General features: G+C 33.2%; 2 protein-coding genes across 2 annotated transcripts; both read left to right on the top strand.

Annotated features, from left to right (window-relative positions):
* Positions 1-1,886: 1,886 nt before the first annotated feature.
* Positions 1,887-4,427, top strand: LOC17891261 (transcription factor MYB108). Its single transcript, XM_006298084.2, has 3 exons — positions 1,887-2,183; positions 2,978-3,107; positions 3,474-4,427. Exons 1-3 carry the CDS (start codon positions 2,030-2,032, stop codon positions 4,156-4,158), a joined length of 969 nt encoding a protein of 322 aa, XP_006298146.1. The 5' UTR covers positions 1,887-2,029; the 3' UTR covers positions 4,159-4,427.
* Positions 4,428-11,125: 6,698 nt separating this feature from the next.
* On the top strand, positions 11,126-14,777 carry LOC17892034 (alkaline/neutral invertase C, mitochondrial). The gene is made up of 6 exons (XM_006297074.2): positions 11,126-12,094; positions 12,875-13,040; positions 13,195-13,406; positions 13,488-13,981; positions 14,073-14,121; positions 14,214-14,777. Exons 1-6 carry the CDS (start codon positions 11,330-11,332, stop codon positions 14,535-14,537), a joined length of 2,010 nt encoding a protein of 669 aa, XP_006297136.1. The 5' UTR covers positions 11,126-11,329; the 3' UTR covers positions 14,538-14,777.
* The last annotated feature ends 88 nt before the right edge of the window (positions 14,778-14,865 follow it).

Genomic DNA, 14,865 nt, shown 5'->3' on the forward strand with positions numbered 1-14,865 from the left:
CCAAAGTTCACTATTATATCTAAGTTACACATATCAACTTGTCTTTTTGATATTTACAAACTTTGAAAAAAAAAATATCGACAGGACGTGTGATACGTAGACATTTCCACTTTTGTCTTCTGATACATAATCAACGTACTTAACCAAATTAAGATAATTATATTACACGCTCGATATCAAAGTATATAATCGGTTTACTTCAATGTTAATATATTATCGGTTTACCTCTTAAGAACCTTCGATGGACAAAAGATTTCTGATAAAAAAAGATCTCTTCCATGCATAAGCTTTTGGAACTCTTTTAGTTCTATGATACACATGCAGCTCAAAATCTAAAACTTGATGAATGATGACCTTAAAACTTTGCACAAAAAAAAAAAAAGAAGATGACCATAAAACAACATATATGTCGTGGCTCTTGGGTAAAATGAATTAGGACTCTTATGGTCAAATAAGAACTGGAAGAAATAAGGGAGTGGAAAGGAAAAAAAAAAAAAAAAAGTAAAGTGGGAAATATATTAATTATTTTGCAACTTGTTTGAAATGAATAAATTAGGAAACCCAAGCGAAACAAAAAAAAGAAATAAATAAACTAATTATTTGACACAAAGTATTCAAATTTCAATGTAAATCAGAAAACGGAAACAGAGTTATTTACGCACAGAGTGGAAAGTCAGCGGGTCAACTTTTGAAACTCAGTGCTTAATTGAAGTGCTAAGTGATAATTATCTCAACTCTTCTTCATTAATTAATTATTGATATTCCTGCCCGAGTCCTTTAATTATTTACTGATATTTTAATTTTATTTGGACGGCATCTTTTTCTACTTATGGACTTCTATAGTACTTTCATCTGGTTCCATTTTTGTACTTTTGTTATACCGTTTAGACTATTAATTATAATATATAGATTTTAATATAGTTCTGAAATGTTACTTATTTGTATCACATTTTCGCTTTTATATTTTAAATATTTTGAAATTATTAATCAATACTATTTTCGTTGTTTTTTTTTTTGTGTGGGATTTTCGTTGTTTAAATTAAGAGACATTTCATATATTAAAATATATAGAAACAACAAATTAAATCATACAAAAAAGAGTTTACATATAACATTAATCTTATATACTACATCCAGATGATGTTTTGTGATTACAAAAATTTTTGGCCACAAACAGTGGTCTAGTAGTTCGACCAAAATTTGTATTTTAATGATGTATATTTAATATCGATATTGTGCCAAATTCCAAAATATGCATGTATGGATTATTTATAAACAACAACAAACAATAATAGCGGGACGTTGGTTCTTTTAAAAATATATTGCTACGAATAAATGTAGTTTTCTGAGCCTTGTTTTTGGCTTAGTAGTGATCCTAAACATATTCATGCAAATCAATTTTTTTTTCTTTTTCATGTTTAGTTAAAAAGGAATTAATGGACTCAATGCATCATTTTTAAGATGTGATATATGTTATTTAATCAATTCAATTGGTTTAATGGTTAAAAATGTTATCATATGTTTGGAGACAATATAATTTGAAGTCAAAAACTTCCTCTCCCATAAGAGAATAATTGTTTATCACAAGTGGACTACTCATATTCGATTGTTTTTTTTAAAAATATATATACCTTCACGAATTTTAAAAGTTAAAGAAAGAAAAACACTTAAGGAAAAAAGAAGCTTACAAACAGATAATTAAATCAATAAACATACAGTTCCTATATTACGGCTGTCTATACACTTCTTCGCACATGTTCCATATAAATTTTATTTTTTTAAATGAAAAGAAAAAATTGAAAACTATCATCTTTTTTCTCCCTTCTATAAAACCCACAACTTCTCTTTTTCTTGTGCATTCAAAACTCATCCTTTCTCTATCTACACATAACTCCAAAAAAAAAACAAAACACAATTCTCTCTCTATCTATATATCTCTCTTTCTTCGCAGAACCACATAGCTAGAAAAAAGAGTCTCGAATCTTTTTGCTGAATAATCTCTTTTCGTGGGTCTCTTCTGTGTGTATCTATGGAAGACAAAGGAAGAAGCTTGAAGAACAACAACATGGAAGACGAAATGGACCTAAAGAGAGGTCCCTGGACAGCTGAAGAAGATTTTAAGCTCATGAATTACATTGCTACTAATGGAGAAGGTCGATGGAACTCTCTTTCTCGTTGCGCTGGTATGATCATATTTTATTTTCTTTCCTTCATATATATATATATATATATATATATAAGTTCCACTTCCATGAGCATCTTTTAAGCATAAAAGAGCCAAAGAACAAGTCGCATAACATAATTGATTTTGTTGCTTTTTTGTTCAATCCTTTTCATGTTTCAATCACCATGTGTGATTGTGTTTTTTTCTTTTAAATCGCCCAACCTTTACTACTTTCAAAGATAGTTTTTAGACAAAATAATAATCCGAAAATGGTTTCTTTCCCTATATGTATAGATGAAAAGACCGTTCATAGGTATGAATCAAAAAGTGCAAACCTCTCATGTTTTCTCTTTCTCGTCTTCTTCGTATTTTCTAAGTATAATTTTCATTACGAATAAATGAAAAAGTATTGATGCATGATTTGAGTGAGAGAGAGAGAGAGATCTTTTTCGTAATGGATTCAATTATTAACCATCTCAAATTTGAATAAAATATATATCCAAATTTGGTTATTCGATGGGTGAAAATAAAAGAAAGAACTAATGCGAATTAATGATCATCATCTATAAGGGAAGAGCACTAACTCAATGGGAGAAAGCTTGCTGAAGATAAAGACCCTTTAGGACAATTTGCATCATAGTTTATATATACGGTTCATTTTATTTCGTTGGGAGGAGAATTTATTTGTTTGCTATAACTTTACCTGAAAATGAAACAATTATTATAATGAGTTTCTTCCGTATAAAATCATCATACTATATACGTCGACCGGTAAATTAATAATCATCTAATGTACTTTTACCGATGAAACAGGACTCCAACGCACCGGTAAAAGCTGTAGACTGCGGTGGTTGAACTATCTCCGCCCTGACGTCCGCCGTGGAAACATTACACTCGAAGAACAACTCTTGATCCTCGAACTTCATTCCCGTTGGGGCAATAGGTATGCGCATGTTTCACAAAAGAAAAAAGAAAGAGAATATATATATATCATCTATTAAAATAATATCTTTATCCAAATAAAAATTACACAATATTATTTTTTTACTAGTTGATGATTTTTATGTAAATGGATCAAATTTGATTTTTTTTTTACATATAATTTTGCATCAGACCTATAATAGAATATAGGGGAAATATATCAAATCATGTCGATGTTGATGGACAAAAGAAACCAAATATGTGATACTGAGATATATACTAATCAATAATACTGTCATAGACGACAAGTAAATAAGAATTTGACTATCACTATGATTTGCTTAATAAGAGCCGTTAAATTAATCTCATGTTTTATTGGTGAATTTAGATGGTCAAAAATCGCACAATATTTACCGGGAAGAACGGACAACGAGATAAAAAACTACTGGAGAACAAGGGTGCAAAAACATGCGAAACAGTTGAAATGTGATGTGAACAGCCAACAGTTCAAAGACACGATGAAGTACTTATGGATGCCTCGGCTAGTCGAGAGGATCCAATCCGCCTCGGCCACAGCCTCAGCCGCCACCACAACCACGGGATCAGCCGGCACGTCATCTTGCATCACAACCTCTAACAATCATCAGTTCATGAATTACGACTACAACAACAACAACAACAGCATGGGACAACAGTTTGGTGTCATGAGCAACAACGATTACATCACGCCGGAGAACTCCAGCGTGGCAGTGTCTCCGGTTTCAGACTTGACGGAGTACTACAGCGCTCCAAACCCGAACCCGAACCCGGAATACTATTCGGGTCAAATGGGGAATAGTTATTATCCGGATCAGAATATGGTTGGTCCACAGTTATTACCGGAGAATTATTTCGACTACAGTGGATTATTGGACGAAGATCTAACGGCTATGCAAGAGCAGAGTAACCTCAACTGGTTTGAAAACATTAATGGTGCTGCTTCCTCTTCAGACAGTTTATGGAATATCGGCGAAAGTGATGAAGACTTCTGGTTCTTACAGCAACAACAGCTCAACAATAATGGTAGCTTCTGATGATTGAATATATAAAAAAAAAGATTAGAAAATTACTCGTTTTAAGTTAATTAATTAATTATACACTAAAGTATACGTGTGAAAGGAATTTGTTTTAAGGGAATAACTACAGACAAAGAATGTGTTTACGATCTAGTATTCTATTAGGATATATGAGATCAGCTTTTTTATTCCAAGCTTGATCATATATCATTGGCGTTTTAAACAAAGCGCTAAAATTTGATTTGTTTTGTGTTTTGTTTCGTTTATTGGGGATTTGTAATGATATTTTGTGGATAATTCATAAAACTTGGATGAAAAAATAAAAATTTATTGTTGAATTGTTAAGAAAATATCACTCATTCGTCGTCGGTGGGAGCTAGTGTACAATAAACATAAATAATTGAACTCGTTTTCACACTATATAAGATAGATTGAGTGATTTCCTCAATGGAAGCATAGTATAAATCATTATTCATTTAACTATTAATATTTTAACGACGAAGCTCTCATAATTGGTTCCACCATGTTTAATATTTAACCCAAGATATGACAAACAAACAAAAGAATTATTTTTAAAAAGATATATAATAATGACTTTGGTACTATAAAACGGATAATCCAAGTGATATTACTTTTTACGAATATGTCTATGGAGCATGTATATGGAAAAAAAGAAATGAACTTAGTGTGTGTGTGTGTGAAAGCCTTTCTTTAGGTTCAAAAGAAAACATATAACAAATGGTCGTCATATTAGGGAGTCACGTGGCAAGGTCTGGTTGGTTCTAATCTAGGCTTTGAGTTTAAGGTGGCCATTAAGGGGTTTATTCATTGAAAAGTGATTTGTTTGTTAATATATATGCTAAGTGATGATAACCCACCACTAATATGTCCAAAAAGCCTTTAGTTAATTATTGAAAACGCATTATTTGTACGGACCGTTACACCATTATCTAGACCGTGTCGTTACTCGGTAACACGTCAGCAACACCTCCTATGTTCTCTCACTCGGTTACGATAAAAAAAAAAAAAAAACTCAGTTTAGAAAATAATAACACTAGGATCCCCAATATGAGTGGCATGGTTTAGTTTTAGAGCCTGAGCTGAATCGATTCACATGTATTTTTAAAATTTTAAAATAAAAAATAAAGAAGAGAATATTATCACAGAGAAAACGTTATTGGAGCATATTGAAAAGAAAAAAAAAGAAGAAGCTAGTTAGCTATCAGTTAAGCCACGCAAGATACCTAATTGGTTTTAGTTGTACGTAGTTATAATTATAATTATGGAGTTTTGTTATTTAACTCATATGTCGCTTTTAGCTTTAGCATATAGAATTGCAGTAATTATCTACACAGCTCTTATTTAAAAGCTAAATAAACGCTTATAAAAAACGAAATCTAAACAAAAAGAACTTTTGGGCATAAATCTAAATGAAGAATTTGAATAGAATCTGTATAATGAGTTTTTTTTTGTATGAGTAGGATATTAAAACAACAACCAAAATATGATTAGACGAATAAATTAATTTTATTAAAAGTTAAAAGAAAAGTAAAGGATTTGCTCGCATCATTCATGGTGTTAATTAAACAACTGCATCCATCCTGAAGATATTGTAACATACAAAATTTTCTGTGAATGTTGTAATAAAAATAGATGAAATATAATAAACATGATTGATACAATGACGAGTGACTCATTCAAATATTTTAGATGAAATACAAATCGACACTAAATATTCTAATACAGTATATGTGTTTTTTTTATTAATTACAGATTTTTAGTTCTCTTGTCTCTTTTTCTTTTGGCAGTCCATTCATAATTGCAAAGCCGTCAAGAAAACTGTATCTGAAAGTCGTTTTCATTTTCTGTATACCAACTTGATCCTTTAAGCAACAGTACTGCTTTCCTCGTTTTTTCTCATCGAGTAGAGGAGGAGAGACTATATATCTTCGTCCAAGTGCTTGCATACATAACACAAGATATACATTAATTATATGCCGCACATCTTATGGAATTGGCACGTGACCTAGAAGATAAAAGGCACGTGGTTAAATAGTGAATGTGATCATGGAAGACTTAAAAGAGATGGCGGCGGCTGAAAAAGATCATGCATATAGAGAGAGGCGGTGTGGGCAGCAAGCAAGCCGACGCCTAAAAGCCATCTCTCAAGACCCAGAGTGGTCCCAAAATACGAACATCTCTTTCCTCACCAATATCTTTTGATTAGGAACCTCATTCAAATACAGTTCAAGATCCTACCAAGAATTATTCTGATCGTTAATTATCTCATCTAAAAGATTTAAGTAGTTTTATGGAAAGCCACTTGTTAATTTTACCAAATAGTAAAAACTAGTTAACCTACCACTTTACGTTTCGAAACTAAATGTTTACGTCAGTTAAGTTCGACCCGTCCTTCATAAAGTTGGAACGTATATGGGTAATATGAACTTTTTCCCTTTTTCAGCATATATTTACTTATTTAGTCAATATTATAACATTAAAGAATGACTTAACTCTCAATATTAATTGTCATTTTATTCACTGTCGGTTGGTTTTAAATTCAAATTTCATGCATATACTTATATGCCAACAATGAGACTTAATCTAATTAGACGAATGTGTATGTATATGTGCTCATAGTTATGGTCATATATATGGCTGACATTTTTTCTCTGGTCGCTGTTGCGAACTTTATGGTAATTAGATTCTACTACTAGCTATAGCTGGTGGTAAATACATAAAAATAAACTCAACAATATTTATGTAAAGGTGCAACGGTGCAAGCTGGATTCTTTTTTATTCACACGTGGAAATGTAATCTCTTCCGGTGAGAAAAAAAATAACACTTCAAAAACCAAACTTTTGGGTTAATGAACGGTTTATTCGGAAAAGACAGAACAGATAGAGAAACAGAAAACAGATTCAGATACATGGGACTAAGCGTGCGCCACATGGCGTCCGATGATTCGATGAGGTTGATAACATTCCATTGTTGGGGAAGAGGAGGAGCACAAAGAAGAAGAGACTCCTTTGAATGGTCAAGGTCAACCGCGTCCAGAGACTTAACACGTCGGCGTCAACGTATCTTTCCTTTGGGTCCATAACCTTTTCTTTTAGTTCAATACATTTTAACAAATACCATTATCCTAATCCTAAAAACCTGCGAAGTACATTGTATTTGGAAATTTTCACTTTCTTTTTGGTCTTTCTACATAGAGAATATGCTATTAGTATTTTCAAATACGACAGTAGTATACGAACATACTTAAATATTCTTACGGGATTGAATGATTGATCATTCCATTTTATATACTGACGCATGCAGAACCAGTATATATATAGTGTGGAAATGTTTTTAATATATATATATATATATATATATATATGTATTTTGATTAAAGGTTTAAGTAATATTCATGCATGCATATAGTTTGGTCTGGTCGACTGGTCGTTATGGGGGAAAACCTATAATTTCCTACGTCAAAAATAAAATAAAAACTTAATTTGTTACGGAAATATAGTTGAATCTTTACTACTGTAATTGTAAAGATTCATAGACGCACATTCTTTATAATTATAATAAGGTAACGGGAGTATAATTAATAGAAACCACTACATACTAACTTAGTCTTAAATCTTAATCAATTGCTTTAGCTTTTATATGTGGTTTTCCTTTTCTTTTTATAGACACAGAGCATTTCAGCCACAAAAAGTCTTTAAGCACTTGCGAAGAAAAACCATGCTAATCACGTGATAATTAATACGAAAACACATCAATTGGATTAGCGCTTTATTAGGGAGTCCATAACACTGGATCGAAACGCAACCCCAATATTAATCCAAATTAACGAATACCCAAATCGTAGTAATTGATACGACACATGAATGTTCGGTTTTATTGAAACTTCGTATTATTGCTAAACTAGGAAAAATATTGATTTTTTCGGTTTCCGTGGTATCTTTGGAGTTTGGACAAGGGGTTTATGTTTTGTCTGTCCGGTCGTAAGTTGATAGATACCTGCCTTGAAATTTGCCATACCTTAGTAACTACTTGTTTGTTTGTCTGTCTGTCTTTTGTGGTTAGAGCATCTCTAATGGTGAGGGTGCTTACACATTTTTTTACATTAATTTTTATAAAATAAATTCATAAGCAACTTTATCTTGATGTTAAAAATATTGGTGATCCAATGGTATGAATCTTAATGAAGTGTTTAAAACAAAAACAAAATTTATTCTTCAGTTGGATCTTCGATTGAGCTGCTCTTATAAACCCTCTTGGACCAAACCACACATTGATTCTTCAGTTGGATCTTCGATTGAGTCAACATTTCGGATCCGATCTTGAAGTTTTATCACCACCGATTAAACCATCGGTCAAGAGAGAAAATGATTACGAAGATAAGAGAAGAAAATAACACGTATACCCCTCTCAAATTACCAGAAACTGATTCGTTTTCCATGCTTTCTTCATCCATGGAGAGAAAGAGAGAGAAACTAGGGAGAGAGAGACTCCGGATAAAGAGAGAGAGAAAGTTTAGAATTTTTTTTTTCTATTTTCCTTCCACCCAATAAAAATTTGACACCTATGCATCGCTTATCTGTTGCTTAAACTCCCAAATTAAACAACAATCCTTGCAATTTTATCAATGTTATGCATTTTATTCTATACATACATTCTTAAGCTATTGAACAAGCACATATTAAACACCTCCATTGGAGGTGGTCTTATCTTTCTAATTTTTTTGAAACAGTACATTTAAACATTTTCGTTTAAAAACCAATTAAAAGTATATGGTAATTCTCTAGAGTTATTAGTTTTATATTTATACGGATGGTACGGTTTGTGAGATTTAATAATGAAGCTATGATAGTTAGCGTAAGTATTGAGATGCTCCATGGTATTAAAACATATTACTATACGTAAGTATTATCATATATGTTTATAATAGATAAAACGTTTTATGCTTCAATATATTGAAATATCTTCTTTTTATACATATTTAAACTTTCATGTACATAGTACTAGTTGCGAGATTGTGAATCGATCACTAAGTTAGAAAAAAACCCTTCCCATCATTAAGAATGCAATTTTATATATTCATCTTTTCTAAAACAACAATATGGGATTGTGGATAAGATCGTATAAGCTAATATCAATAGGATAAACTGAAGCACGCACGTTTTATAATGACATGCTCCAATCCCTTTCTAGGTTATTCAAAAGCAAACGTTTAGTATTAAACCCACATGCTTCGATCCTCGTGGTTAGGCATCTAATATGAACACTAAGATATATTAGATAGGTCTTATAATATCACAAATTTTAACTTCTCCACTAAGAAATATAGACAAGTCCAAACAATTTATGTGAAGTTATACATTTGGTTTATGTATGCACTGGTTATGATATTACTTATTAAATTTGCTTGTCCGAATTGAAAAGTTTCATAAAAGTTTTATAGAAGGATAGATTTTCGACAAGTATGGGTTTCTTTAGAACTTTTTCTTTGTTGTATCCAGGGGCGGATCTAGAAAATTTGTTCAATTGGGGTAAAAATATAGTAAAAAACTATCAAATACTAAATTATAAAAGACATAAAATTGTCATGTAAAAACTTTAAAACATCTTACAAAACCACTCAGACGCTCATTTAACAATTGAAACCTTTTTACCACATTTTCATTTGTGACAGATTCAAATAATTAAAAACAAAAAAACATGTTATTAATTAAAAATTTAGAAAATTTTGAATTTATAGACTTATATTTTAAAATTTATTAATTTAAAATTTTTGAATTATGTAACAAACTTCCATAAAAGCTTAACCATAGAATAAACACATAAACAATTATCACTGCAAAAACTAATATAGTCATGTATAACATAAAAACCTATATAATGTTTTCCAGGAAACATAGTTATAAGCTTGAACTGATTAAATAAAATTAACTGACTAAAAAATAATGCTTATATAATAGAAACGATTGTAAAAAAAAGCAGGAAAATAAACTCACAAATTGATAGTTGTTGATTTGTTGTCACACAAAGAAAACAAATGACTAAAGAAGAAGAAAATAACAAAAAATTAGATCTAGATTAGTAAGTCTTTAATTTATATATTAATATATATTTTTTGGTACATGAATTAATGGGCTTTCCAAGAAAAAGGATGAAAAGTAGGTTTTTTTGGTGGGGACAGATTTTATTTTCTAATAATATTTAATAATTTTTTAATAATTTTTTAATAAATTTTTTTTTTTGCTGGTGGCAGCTGCCCCTGGTTGTATCGAAAATTAGTACATGGACATCAGAACCGAACCCGTTAGAATGTGTTTAATCACTGAAGAGCATAACGGGCCTCAGTTAGTTGGTCCAATGGGCTAAGAGGCTTAAAATCCATTTATGTGAATATATAGCACGCGCTAAATCATAGCGTGTGGGAGAAGGTTATGTGAATACAAAGCAAGATTCATTTGCTTGAACTCCCAGACAAAAAGCAAACCGAAATTGACCGCGGCGACGCGCTTGTGCAAAATACATATTTCAGACAAAGAATACTTGTTTTTTTGTGCAACTTGCGTGTATATTATCTGACTAATAAAATTGCGCCACGTAGCGAAACGTCTTGGCTCTCAGGGGTAGTTTCGTAAATAGATTCGTCGTCAAGGGGACATTCAGGTTATCGTAATGTATTTCTCCACATTTTATTTATTGTAAAATTCTCGTGGGCTCTGCCACCGGCCCATCTGATCCATACAGATAGAGAGAACAACAAAGTGAATATCATTTCTACCCCTATCTAGACGGGGAAAAGAGACACGTATATGAAGCCTATTTTCGTAGTTTACAAAATAACTGAAAAATAGAAAACATAAAAGTGCACGCGCGTCAACATGTATAAGTAATTTTACAGTTTTGCCCACGGAGCTGTTCTTTTAAAGCAACCTTTTAAAACAATGGATGAATAGTCATCATCTTCACCAAACCATTTAGACAACAAATATCTTCTGCATTCATTTATTATTGTATCTTCCTCTAAAATTTCATTCTTTGATCATCTTCTCTTCCCCCTGTAAGTATTTCCGATCTAAGTATTTTTTATTTCTTACCTCGAATTAGTTGATACATTCTCCAATTTCTACGATCTGGACCAAGAAGCTGTATTTTGCTTGGTGATCGTTGGAGAGAATGAACAGTAGGAGCTGTATCTGTGTCTCTGCGATGAAACCCTGTTGTAGATTTCTGATTAGTTTTAGAAGTTCTTCGCTTTTCGGGTTTTCTCCCCCGAGCTCGGGCAGATTAATCAATTCGTCGAAATTACACTGTACAAAGATTGATTCCAGAAGTATTAGATCTGGTGTTCATTGTCGTCGGTTTGTTCTGGATCGGAATGATTTTTCCGATTCCGATTCCATTAGTTGGGGAGGAGGATCTAGAGTTTTAAGAGCTAGAGGTAGTAGTAGTAGTAGTAGTAGTAGTAGAGGAAGAGGCGGCAGGGGTGTATTATTAATTCCCCGTGTAGCTTCAGATTTTAGAAACCATTCGAGTTCTTCGTTAGATTCTCATGTAAATGATAAGACCTTCGAGAGTATGTTTGTGAAGCCACTGGTTTTCAAGGAAGTGGAGAAAACCCAAGGGAGACCGAAAAAGGAAAGTGGTAATGGGGGAGGAAAATATGCTAATTTTGGCAATGTGGATGTAAGAAGGGAAACAGAACGGGGTTCGAGTCAGAATGATGATGAGAAGGAGGCGTGGAAGCTGCTTCGTGGCGCGGTGGTGAATTACTGTGGGTTTCCGGTCGGGACTGTTGCGGCTAATGATCCAGGGGACAAGCAGACTTTGAACTATGATCAAGTGTTTATTCGCGATTTTGTTCCTTCGGCTTATGCTTTCTTGCTTGATGGAGAAGGGGAGATTGTAAGAAACTTTCTACTTCATACATTGCAGTTGCAGGTAACTTTGTCCTGAACCTTTTTGTTTGAAATTGTACATGCTCTTGAACTGTCATTTGATTGCTTCTGCATTCTGTCTAGACTACTACAATAGTGTTTGTATCAACAATTTTAGAGCTTTGGTCGGTATTATTGTTAATATGCTTGGAAGCTGTTTCAGTTGGTTGGTCTTTAATACTCGCATTAACTAGTTTGCTATGTAAATTTCCGATTTTCAAAGGAGTGAAGTTTGGCTTGATTCTTTCAAAATAGTCTTGCTATTCTTGGTTGCATGCACGCTCATTATTTGCCAATGGAATTTGATTTCTCATTTTAGGGAAGTTTAGCGGATTTTGAAAATGGGAAATGTATCTAGTTTGTTTACTGATTTATCTTGCCTAATGGAGAAAGGCAAGATCCACAGAAATATCTCCCATGTACGTTGCAGTTTCAGGTATGTCTCCTTATGTTTTATTTATTGTTTCAGATCTCCCAAACATTTGAAACCTTATTTGATAAAATTAGTGTTAATCGGTCTTTGAAAGATTCCTTTATACTAAATATGGCCTTGATGAAGCTTGATGCATGATTAGAAATATTGAGTTATGACATTGGTATGAAACTTTGGTCTAAATGTTTGCATTTCCTTGCTTGCTAGTTGCTAAGTTTTTGGTTCCTAAAAAGGTGTTTTGCCTTTTATTCCGTTGACATTAAGTTCTTGTGAATGTAACTACAAGGCATTTGATATACAAAGTTAGACCGAAGTTTATTAATTGAGCTTTGTGTTATTTGGTTGTTATAGAGCTGGGAGAAAACAGTGGACTGTCACAGCCCTGGCCCAGGGCTAATGCCGGCGAGTTTTAAAGTGAAATCTGAGCCACTTGAGGGAAATGATGGTTCATTTGAGGAGTTTTTAGATCCAGATTTTGGTGGATCTGCTATAGGACGTGTTAGCCCTGTTGACTCTGGTAACTATTTTGCTTTTGACTTCTTTTGCTTGTAATAGAGAAACATACACTAGACAGTAGAGCAACTAAGTCACATTGTTCTTTTTTGGACATTGTGAATCTTTCACATTAGTGTAATGATTTTATGATTGTAATCTTTTTACTTTTGTTATAGGTTTGTGGTGGATTATATTGTTGAGAGCTTATGGAAAGCTCACTGGTGACTACACGTTACAAGAGAGAATTGATGTCCAAACAGGGATCAAGTTGATACTTAAGCTATGTCTAGCGGACGGTTTTGACATGTTCCCTACTCTTCTTGTCACTGACGGATCATGTATGATTGATCGAAGAATGGGCATTCATGGCCATCCACTTGAAATCCAAGTAAAGTGACAGACCATGTATGATTGATGAAAGTGAGCTTTTATAGCTAATAATTAACTGTAATAACTTTTTCATTCCCAGGCATTATTCTACTCTGCTCTCCGTTGTGCTAGAGAGATGCTTATTGTGAATGATGGAACCAAGAACTTAGTCGCCGCTGTCAACAATCGCCTAAGTGCTTTATCATTCCATATTAGAGAGTACTATTGGGTCGATATTAAGAAAATCAACGAGATATATCGCTACAACACTGAGGAGTATTCAGCAGATGCAACCAACAAGTTTAACATATATCCAGATCAGATCCCTACTTGGCTTGTCGACTGGATTCCTGATAAAGGTGGTTACTTCATTGGAAATCTCCAGCCTGCCCACATGGATTTCAGATTCTTCACACTTGGAAACCTTTGGGCCGTTATTTCATCTCTGGGAGACCAGGAACAGAACGAAGGAGTTATGACATTAATCGAGGAAAAATGGGATGACCTTGTTGCTAACATGCCTCTCAAGATCTGTTTCCCGGCTTTAGAGAAGGACGAATGGCGAATCATCACCGGATCTGATCCAAAGAACACGTAAGTCCCTTCAAAATACTTTTTTATTATTATTTTATATTCGTTCTTTTGAGGGTTCTACTGATCTTTGGTTTTATACTTGTCATTGCAGGCCTTGGTCATATCACAATGGCGGATCCTGGCCAACCCTCCTCTGGCAGGTACAAACAAACAAACAAACATGTATCATTTCGCTGTGTTTTCAGATTGAACGAAACTCTAAAACCCTAATAATGCATGGATTGATTTGTAGTTTACATTGGCTTGTATCAAGATGGGTAAGCTAGAATTAGCGAAGAAAGCAGTTGCTGTAGCAGAGAAAAGGCTCAAGGAAGATGAGTGGCCTGAGTATTATGACACAAAAAGCGGGAGATTCGTGGGGAAACAATCAAGGCTTTATCAGACCTGGACCATTGCAGGCTTCTTGGCTTCTAAGAAACTCATAGAACAACCTGAGAAAGCATCACTCTTGTTCTGGGAAGAGGACTATCAGCTGCTCGAGACGTGTGTCTGTGGCCTGAGTAGAAGCAGCGGAGGGAAGAACAAGTGTTTGCGTTTCACACCTCCAAGATCATAGTTTCCTGAAACATAACTTTTTTTCCCTTGAAAGCTCCATATTTCAAGTTTTCAACATGTGATCATAACTCATAAACAAAACATGATCTTATTGCCTAAAGTTTCCTCACATATGAATCACATTCATAAGTTAGTTACACTTATTTATGTAAATAACTATCCAGATATACATACTACTGTAAATATAATTATAAATGATGTATATCTATTACTTGAGTGAAACATGTATAAGTAACATCAATAGGAGTATATTTTTTTCGTTTCCCGAATTTCCTATTTCTGGAATTGATTTCAATGATTTGGATATAAATAACACAAAATTGACTAAT

The sequence above is a fragment of the Capsella rubella genome, unplaced genomic scaffold, assembly GCF_000375325.1.
Source record: "Capsella rubella cultivar Monte Gargano unplaced genomic scaffold, Caprub1_0 scaffold_3, whole genome shotgun sequence".
NCBI classification, from domain to species: Eukaryota; Viridiplantae; Streptophyta; class Magnoliopsida; order Brassicales; family Brassicaceae; genus Capsella; species Capsella rubella.